Raw genomic sequence first — 10,715 nt, 5'->3', positions numbered from 1 at the left:
ATTTTTATTGCAAAATTATGGACTTACCTTAGAAATAGATTTATAAAACAGTATTCAATAGCTTTCTATGGACAGTCCTTTTGTGCCTCCAGTTATTTTACAGATAGTGCACATAAAATACTGTATTTATTTTCAATATCAGAGTCTCAAGTCTACTCTTTGTCTCATATCAATGATTTAATTCTCTCTTGCAGCCTTGGCATAGCTTAAAATTCAATAGGATTAGTCTAATTTTACATTTATGATATTCCTTTCATCTGCTTTAATTTACAGAAAAGAATCTTTATTAAAGGAAAACCTGAATTTACTGAATTAATAAATAAGTCAGCTATTCAGTCAGTCTGGTTTCTTCATTTAAGTGACTGGAAATCTAATTTTTATAGTGTCCCTAGGTAATTAATACAAAATTCAACTCTTCATGGCATACAATCCTTGCTTAAATTGCAAGTAAGATGAGCTTAACTGTCTCATTCTTAGCAGAACAAAACCTCTATCACAGCATAACGCCCTTCTCTTGAAGAATTTTTTGAGATCTTCTACCAGAAGTATCAGACTAAGGTGACATTGCAGGGAAAGGAGTCAAAAGATGAAGACACTTACACACCTATATGTTTATAAGTTGCAGAGATGCAACTATGTGCTGTGTGTTCCTTTTATCCTCATGGAATAAAGAAGAGGTGGAGGTGGGGAGAGTGTTGGGCCACAGAGCACCTCTGCCCTCTGGACTCCTGAAATAAGCAGTGGCACCCCAGCAGGACTTGTCCACAATGATGTCAACTTCCACACATGGATTGCTCGTTTTGTTGTGCTCATGCCCAGTTGGATACTCCATGCACTCTTTCACGCCACAAAAAAAGCACAGGAAGTAGCTATGGATATGCCTGTGCTAGTGCCTTTAATATGGTCATCACCTGAGATGCTCCCTGATCACTTTGCCTGTTTGTGTGCTTATTTCCATGTGCAGACAGCCCTGTTAATAATACAAATGGTCCAGTTCTGATCATCTGTTGTCATCACTGTTTGCAACATAAACACAACATGCTTCAGCCTCACAGTATGCAACATTAGTGCATGTGCACTCTTAATGCCATCTTACTCCTGCTTGGAGAGCATTTGGGAGGGAAAGTTCCTAAAGACTGTGTACATGCTGGGCATGCCTCATCCATGATCCACAGGAGCAGCTGCAGAGCAACCCTATGGCAGATCCATAGCATTAACTAGTGTATTCTGCACATACATGCTAACATTCAAGCAGGAGTGAGGTGCAGGTGAGTCTCTTTTCCGAGGTAACAAGTGACAGGACCAGACTAAACAGCCTCAGGTTGTGTCAGGGGAGGCTTAGATTAGATGTTAGAATAAAGCTTCTTCATTGAAAGAGTGGTCAGGCATTGGAAGAGGCTGAGAACAGAAGTGGTGGAATCGCCACCTCTGGAGGTGTCTAAAAGGCATGTGGATGTGGTACTTGGGAATATGGTTTACTGGTGAACATGGTGGCGCTAGATTAATGTTTCAACTTGATGATCTTGGTGGTCTTTTCTAACCTTAATGATTCTATGAATCTATGATGCCAGAGCTCTACATGTTTGAGTTGCCATGATGTCATTCCTTTAATACAATCTACATGTAAGGGTCATAAAATCCAGTATTACTTCTTTGTGTGAATGCAAACAAAACAAACCCAAAGGCTACAATAATATTTTTAACCTCATCCTTCACAGCAAATGCATTAAACTCCAAGATTCAGTACTCGCAGTTGCTGAGGAAAAAAAACCAACTTTTTTTTCTGAGGTTTCTTTCATGTATTTGTTGTGAACAGATAGTTACAGCTAAACACAGAACACGAGTCTTGTCAAGAAAGGATCAGGAATATGAATCACATTCCCAGCAGACTGTAATTTGTACAAAATGTATCAATAAGCAGTGCATTCACATCATGACTCTGCTTGCCAGAAGGCTTGTATTCTCCGTGACAAAGTACAATTTTTCCCATCACTAAGTCAAAAGCTGGAGCTACTCAGCATTAAATCATTTGAGGCCAGACATCTATTAACACATTTAGAGACATGGGCGAACATTTCCAATGCACTGTGATAACTAGCAGATAATTTATTCCTAGTATCTCTTCAAAGATGGTGATACAGATAATAATAGAAATCACAAATAAACTGAGGAATACAAGAGCAGCATCCTAAAGCAAAAATTTTGATTTAATACCCAAGTAAATGTGTAAACATGAAATTTTTGCCAAAATTCATCTTAAGGTAGTTTCATGGAATTCAATGCACAGCAATAATATTGGAACTAAAAAATTTATCTATATCCGTTTAGCTAAATAAAATAGCAGCATCATATATAAAAGTTGCATTTGTGATTGAAATCAAGCCTTTCATATTTCAGCTTCATAACTGGTCTACATATGTCACATGGTGATAAATTTGTTTTCTTTTAAAACTTACTGTAGGCTATATGTTGATTACATTTAAGTAATAGTGATGATGATGATCATGATAATGATCACGATGACGGAAATTATAACGATGATGACAAGAATATCAAGTCTTTCTTGTGTCTTAGTATTTGTTACTACAGCAATTGTCTTGAAAAGTGGTCACTGGCATGTAAGGAGATGTTTTTCTAGTTATATCCACCTTCCCAGCCATAATTTCCAGAGATCTTCAAGTTCAAATGTTTTCGTTTGGCATTTTTTTAAACTTCTTCTCCAGATGGTAATGTAATATTTCCTCCACAAAGTCCTACTGATTCCTGTGTTAACTCAGAATTAAGAAGATTTGTTGCTAAAACCTGGGTAACACACAATTTAAACAGTTTTTTGTATACTGAAATGGATGCAAGAAACACAAATCCAAAATTCTGAAGATCTTTCAAAGTGTGAGTCATGGTATAAAAAAGCTCTTGATGAATAAAATAGCACTTGAATATGTTTGCACTGTATCTCTCGGACAACATCTGGATGGAAAGGCAAGAAGCCCTTGCTTAGATTTTCATTACCCCCGAAGTTCATTATGGAGATGGATGATGTACATTAGTTAAATTAGTTGCTGTGACCTACCACAGAAAGCATATGCTTTGGTTTGCTGTGTTGGCAAAAAAAAAGGAAGTATGAGGGAACGGGTATGGCCACTTGTTTCAGTCAAAGTCTGTTCTTTCTTTTGCTCCTAAAGAGTGAAGTGAAAATTAATAAAAATCATATGGACGCTTTGTAAAAACACCCAGAATCTGCCCTCTTAAGGAGATGGTTCTTCAGAAAGTCCTCAAGTGGCTATAGCAGGAGCATCATATAAGCTCAGGGAAAAGACACAGTTTCTATCCTTTTGTTTCAGAGAGGCAAAGTGAAGACAACCTTGGCTACCTTAGCAAGAGATTAAGGAAGGTAGAGTTTGGGAAATATATTGCAGATCATGAGGCTCTACCTGGGACCAGGGACCTGCTACTGACACACATAGGACTGAAGAGGTAGGATTTGGAAAGGCAGTCAGAGTTTTGATCTGGTAGGATAAATTACATCAGTTTTATTTCTGATTTCTTAATAGCATGATTTCCTTTCAATTCAAATCTAAATGGATCAGCTATGGATCATCATAAATAGAATATCAGTAGAGAATTAATTATTTGTGGCTGCATTAGTGCAAGTAACACAACTCCCATTTGAACTGTTTGCAATCCTGTTTTGCTGCTGTATGAACAATCTGTTTCATAATCATGGGTGTTTCCTGTAGATAGCCAGGGCATTCAGGCCCAAATCTCTACCTTATGAAGTCAGAAAACAACTTACTTTCCATTTTTTTTTCTCTCCTCTGAGGAATCCAACCCAAACTGAATTTGCCTAAAAGAACTGAGCAGTTGGGTCATCCTGCTCTGCCTTTGTCAGTTCATTATACCCTTAAGCCAAAAGCAGCCAACATTCACAACTTCTTGAGGATACTTTTGTCCTGGCCATGAGTTTGACAACTAGACAATACAGCCATGTCTGCCTCACAGAACAAACTCTGCCAGTTCCAACTTGGGTCTCCACATCACTCTGCCAGTCCTCCCCCAACAACACAGACACAGGAGCAGTTTATTTGACTCGATAACTGGTTCCTCTTGTCATAATTAAATGATCAAAGTGAAATTGTCAGGACATTAGTTTGGTACCATCTTTAAAATTTTTCAGCATTATTTTATTGCAAGATTAAAAAGATTATCAACCAACACCTCTATCTTCAGTATTCACCATCTACAAGAATGTGAACTGGGACTGGCTGTGAAAATACAGAAGCAGTTCTGTAGAATAAAAGAATTATCAAAATATACTGTTAAGAATGCAAAACACATGTTGGGATTTTCATTCTACTAGGTTGTTTCTGTAGGTTTTTTTTTTTTTCTGTAATAAATCTATGCAGAATTGATAGATTACATTGTCTTTGATTCTTTGTATCTGTACTGCAAAATATAAACTACTAATTATTAAGTAAGAATCTAATTCCTTTTAATGAACTGTGCCTTTCCCAAGTAGTAACAAAACTGTGGAAAGTAAAAAAAAATCCCCACCCAGATAACCAGAAACCATATCACAGTGCCAGCATCAACAACATAGTCATTCATTTCAAGACTGGGAACTTGTACAATAGGTATTTTTCTACTCAGGATTTATTTGTGTGAGAAAACAGAATCTAGGCTTTGATGACAAAGTCTTTCATCTGATAATTGGAGTTTTTCATTTTTATGGCCTTCTACAGTGCCCCTGGGGACTCATACGTTTGAGTTACTGATTCTCCCATATGGATTAAACACCTTGGCCAGACTACAGTGTTGTCCCAAAGCCAGCCCCCTCTTAATAATGAGATATTGTAATACCTGTTGGAAATCTAAGTGCAGTGAATTGAAAAAGATATAGTCCAGATGAAGACACAAAATGTAGAGTAAAACAAGGGCATAAGATGTTCAAACAACAAATTCCAAGAACACTGCTGGCCAAATTTACAAAGAGAAAAATTTAATTTTATTTTTGAATGTCTCTTTTTTTTTTAAGAAATAAGAGAAGTCCTGTACGGAGCACTATTTTAGGATTAAAAAAAAAAAAAAAAAGGAAAAGGAAAAAAGTTACCCAAATGAATTTCCCATCATTTGAAAATGAGTTTTGATAGAAAAAAGTGGACCTGAACCAAACTCCCCACTGAGAGTGTTTGTCGGTGCTACCCACAGGGCAGGCAAGGCAGGGCATGCGGGATAGGGACTTACATCTGGAAAATGCAGCCCAATTCATTCTACTAAGAGGAAAAGCAGGAACACCCATGTTCAAATACCTCCTGACAGACTGAAACTAGAAGTGACCATAGCCTGTAGTTTGCACAGTAGTACAGTAATCTTTAATTTTCTTTTTAAGAGCAGGACTGATATGAGGGGAACGAAAATGAAAAAATTAGAAAGAAAGCACTTGAGAGACAAAAATATAATTGTTTTGAATATTACAGACTGTAATTGGACTTAAGAAGTTCTGACATTTCATTCAATACATGATCAAAATATCTGAGACACGGACAGTTAACATTGCTCTCAGACTTTTAGTGAAGACATCGAGCTACTGTTATTCGCAAAATCCATCTCTACCAAATTATTTATAGAGTCAGTAACAAATATATCAGCAATGCAGAAATATAAGTAGTAGAAGTTACACTTTTAACTTCTATCAGTGGTCAGATCGGGTGGTGTCAAATGGCACAGCTCCACTGTGGTGTCCAAGAAGAACTGTGACTTCCATCAATTCTGGATCTGGATGATTCTTTGCACACAATCTGAATGTCTGTTTTCCTTGCAAATGAATACTTTTTGTGGAGTTTTGCTGCCAATACAGTAGTACAGTGACACAGGCAATTCCTTGCAACATTTCTGTTTACAGTTCCTTTCAAGTCTGCATATTATGCTATGTAACTAATTACAATCGAAGGAACCCCACCATTAACCATTGGATTAAGTCATAAGGGAGAACTTCACTGAGAGCTAATTGACTGAAAGTCTTAGAAAGTCAGTGAGTGACTGTATCAATATCCTATCAATCATATGGATTGTATCTTGGATATTCTTACCCCAGATAAGGACATTCACTTGAGTTACAGAATTGCTCTAACAGGGAATTTTTTGTGGGGTAGAATTAATAACTACTAATTAAAGAGACGGGAAAAACAGCAAGCAAAACTATCAGTTGTAATTATAGTAAGAGACTTCATACAGACCCTTCCCATTCCTGTCTGGCTTTGGTACTACCTTCACCCACTTTTTCCTCTTCCTAAAGGCCAGACACCTGTTCTTCTTGTCAGCTGGACTGGGACACAAGCTTTTCCCATCATAAAGAACAGCAATATTTAGTTCTTTCCCCCATCTGGTCTAACTCTATACAGGGAATAGAAATCATAGAATATGCGCTCATATCAGCACGGATTAACCTGAAGCGTAACTATACACTGTACAGCAGAACTTCTCACAGTGTGATCCGTATTTAGCTTAAACCAGTATTTCTTTGAATACAATTTAAAGAATATTAAAACCCCACAATTTTATATCTTTTCTACTGATATTTGTGACTGCTAGCACTCAGAAAACTGAAATGTGACGAAACACAGTATAATGTAGACACATTATATGCCACCAGATGTAAGTGCCACAAAGAATCCCTGGGAATGCAGCTCCATTCTCACCCGAAAGAGCCTTGCTGATATCCCTTCCATACTCCTCTGACCAGATTGCAGACATTGAAAGGAAATAAACAGCTACGTGCATATATCACCAACAAACCAGCAACCAAATGGCTTTTTGAGACAAAGATGTGGAGATTTTTTTTACAGCAAAGGGAAATATTCGAATTTGAGCCTGAAGGGGTACTAAGGAATAGAATAATAATTGGTTCTCTGCCAATAAATTGCATGCTAGAATAAATGGGTCTGTATGCCAAATGAAAGTGTACACTCTTATCAACCACTTTTATTTAAAGTATGTATATATGTGTGTGTAGGGAGTGTGTGTAGGTGCCCAGTTAACTGCTTGCACATCAGGAAATGCATGGAAAATCAAATCCCATGATATGAAGCAAAAAACCTGAACTGTTGCTATGCTGCTGCTACCTGTGATCCACAATGGAATTTGAAACTGAAGTAGGTGTTCAATGTCACAAGCACACCAAATTTTTTTTTTTTTTTTAAATTATATTAAGCCGCTTGGAATTTTATACATGTATATAAAGAGTTAAGTTAAACCAGGTGCTAGTAAGAGCTGGCAAAAGCTTTTTCTAACTTTGTGCTGCCTTCTCAAGATTTCTCACTGTCCCCCAATCACACCAGAATGATGAACAATTCAGGGTTCACTCTGAAAACATATTCAAGTTTAATTATGTCAGGTTCCTTTTCAGTTATGTTTCAATTTGTTGGACCAGTTAGTGGTAAAATTTTACTACTTAGAAATCCAGAAACACAGATAGGAAAGTACTTTAGGACACAAAATATCTAAGATACTTTTATGTATCTTTGTCAGTCTTTACAGGAATTCATTCTGATAAGACAGTGGGGATTGAAGCACTGAGTCAGGCTTGCACAACGCAGAAACTTCCTGTATATGCTACAGAACTGCAGAGAAATATATTTTTACAACAAAAAATTTTTTAGCTTCCTTATCCACAAAATAAGGGATGGTGGTAAAATATCGATATGTCTTGTGAACAGAGGGAATGTGACAAAACAACAAAAAGCTCTCAGCATTTATGCAGAAGTACTGTTTTCCTCAGGGTCTCTGTCTACAAGATGAATGCTCCCCGTGAACACTGATTCCCCTTGAGCCGCAGTATTCTCCAGCTGCTTATTTGTGCAGTATGGAATCTGGCCACAGAAATACATGTAAATCCATGGGTTGGTGCAGCTATTTAGATTGCCAAGGAGCATGATAATGGTGAATGCTGAACCTAGAACAAAACAGTTCAAGGAATAAGAGACTAAATAAAGCACTCTTACAAATAAGTTATATTTTCACAGTCTGCTGCTTCCTGCTGTATCTATTGATATATTAAAGCTAATCTTGTAGTAGGAAATTCCCATTTCAATGCAATTTGCAACTGCTGAAGGCATAAAGCACACTTTATTGTGTGCATTGCAAAGTTAAATAGTTTCATATAGCTCTTTTTTGATGTAGCTGCATTAATTTTAAATTCAACTACTAACCTGTTAAACAGATACAAATAAATACAGATATATATTTTGACATAAATTTATGTAGAATAAGACTCAAATCCACGCTGACGGGAAGAATTCTTAAAACAAAGATCAGAAACTACTGTTTTTATCAAGCAGAACTATTACATATTCTCCTTTGCTTTTTTACCTCTGAGTTTAGAACAGGTGAATTTAAAGTTGCATATAGAGTCTGCCTTTCACAAAGAGGCAATAGTATAAATTTGACAAGATTATTCTTGTTTACAACATGGTGTTCTTTGATAACTCTCACAGACTTGCTTTTTTGCTTTATAAACAGCTGGACAACTTCTGGTTTTTTCATAGTGTCCTGAAGAGATTTCATCAATATGATTCCAATATTAAAAAAAAACCAGATGTCTTATAACATCACTGCTCTACCCAGTAAATAATAAATATTTATCTTATTACTTTGAATAGTTAATTGCTGCTTTTCACCTCAAGAACCCAAAATACTGCTGCTATAAAACCTAAAACCTCTAAAAGTCTGAAGCCTTGCTGAAGCACATGATACTTTTCACCACGCTGTTCAAGAATCTTTAAATTTTTAACCACTCAAGACCCACACACAAAATAGGCACATGATGTTTTGATCACAAAACACAAGAAGTTCCCTGTACCTAACTAAATACGAGAGATAATCAGTGCAGGTATTTCTTTTTAATCCTCCTCAAATGACCACAAGTAACCTTTACACAAAAGCAAAGTGCAAACATAAAGCACTCGAGAGCAGTGTGCCACCTGCTCTGCAGCTGTGGCTGAGGAGGGAGAGCAGCTTACCTTCGGTCAGGATGCTGGGGAACCACACAGACCACAGCTGCGCAATGAAGAACGGTGACCAACAGAGAACATACGCAACAACTGTCACCACTGTCATTTTTACTGTCTTGATCATAGCCTTTGAAATGCAGTTCACACTGCTTGCTCGGGATGGTAGGACTTCATTCTGATTTGTTGCTTCACATTCATTCTGTTTTTTCACATTTATATTTCTTCTGATTATTTTGCAAATCTTGACCTGGCATGTGATAAGGATTGCTGAGGGAATGAAGAATATAACTACAAAAATCCAAGTCACATATGCCCTTGGGCCCCAGGGCTGAATAAATTCACCCCAACATTCAAAGACGCCTGGAGATATTTCAGTCTTAGAAAAGATAAATACCTGCGGTAGGCTAAGAAGCAGTGCTATAGACCAGCTGGTGCAAATGGGGATGTTCCAGAGAGCTCTCTTCTTTTGGAAAGTAACCATAGGGTAGCAAATGGCTTGATATCTGTCCACTGTCATGACCACTATCATATAAGTAGACGCAAACATGCCCAGCAATTGTAGATACTTGATAATTCTGCACAAGAAATCTGGCCCTATGAAAACATCTGTAATATCCCATATGAGTTGAGGCAGCACTTGGAAAAAGGCTACTACTAAGTCAGCAATGCTGAGGTGAAGCATGAACACATACATCCTAGACAGCTTCTTTCTTCTTCGCCACAGCACCAGTATGAGAATAAAATTGCCCACAGACGCTGTCAGAAATATGACCCCCAGTACAGCAATCTCTACTTGAGCTAACTGCTCATCTCTTTCTGGTCTTCCAATAGGGTCTGACTGATTTGTCAAACTCAGGAATCTGTGAGGAGGAGGACTCTCAGTCTGACGTGTGTTATCCTGCATAGGAAATGAAAAATTCTTCATAATGCACAGAAGCTACTCACAGTAGCTGCCACTTGCGACTCAGGTTGACAGCTGTGAAGCACTGGCTGGCAAACAAACCAGCCTGGGTTCGAGTTTCAGTGTATCTTCAAGAAAATCTTCTTGCTCATGCAAACTAAAGCAGTGGGGCTTGGATTGTGATAAAATTCTGTCTCTTGCTGGCATGCAGAAAGGCTTTATATAGGCTCCCAGCAGACAGAGCCTTATGTAACTGCAGAGCCCTTGGGTAGGCTGCAGGGACAGCACCAATGGCAGACCGAGCCACACAATTGGGGGAAATATATAAATAAAAGGCAAACTTCAGAGGCTCAACGTGATTCAATTACTCACTTCAGTCAAAACCCGAACTTGTAAATAGCTGTGGTCAGAGTCATACTTAAATGACCTTACTCAGGAGAGTTCTTGCAAAAAATTTTCTACGCAAACCAGAGGAACACACTTCAGGAGAAGCGGGAGGAATGTTTATACGTAGACAAAATTGGGTCCCTGAGCTCAGACACATGGTAACGACAACCTCCAGGCTCCTGGGGCATGACCACATCCTAAATGCAGCACAGACAAAGAAACGCATTTTCCACTGCCTTTTTTTTCCTTTTTCTCTTTTTTGGAGTCACCTGGTTCTAAAATAAAAAAATGTAGTGCCCTAAAAATAATATTTTTATTTCAAGACAGGGTCAAGACTTAGATTTTTTTTCTCAGCAAAATGAAAAATAACACATGTGAAATAAATTACTTTTATTGGGACCGTGAGTCTACTGAGAATTTAA

The 10,715-nt window shown here is 37.7% G+C and overlaps 1 protein-coding gene across 1 annotated transcript; it reads right to left on the bottom strand.

The window, feature by feature from the left end:
* Positions 1-1,413: 1,413 nt before the first annotated feature.
* LOC121659666 (arg8-vasotocin receptor-like) lies at positions 1,414-10,127 on the bottom strand. The gene is made up of 2 exons (XM_042018028.1): positions 9,015-10,127; positions 1,414-7,948 (listed from the first exon to the last, which is right to left on the bottom strand). Exons 1-2 carry the CDS (start codon positions 9,928-9,930, stop codon positions 7,749-7,751), a joined length of 1,116 nt encoding a protein of 371 aa, XP_041873962.1. The 5' UTR covers positions 9,931-10,127; the 3' UTR covers positions 1,414-7,748.
* Between the last annotated feature and the right edge of the window lie 588 nt (positions 10,128-10,715).

The sequence above is a fragment of the Corvus kubaryi genome, unplaced genomic scaffold (assembly GCF_017639235.1).
Source record: "Corvus kubaryi isolate FWS band 111438036 unplaced genomic scaffold, C.kubaryi_AGA036_p1.0 137, whole genome shotgun sequence".
NCBI classification, from domain to species: Eukaryota; Metazoa; Chordata; class Aves; order Passeriformes; family Corvidae; genus Corvus; species Corvus kubaryi.
Note: the sequence above shows the minus strand (reverse complement) of the source record. Positions and strands in the feature narration are given on the sequence as shown.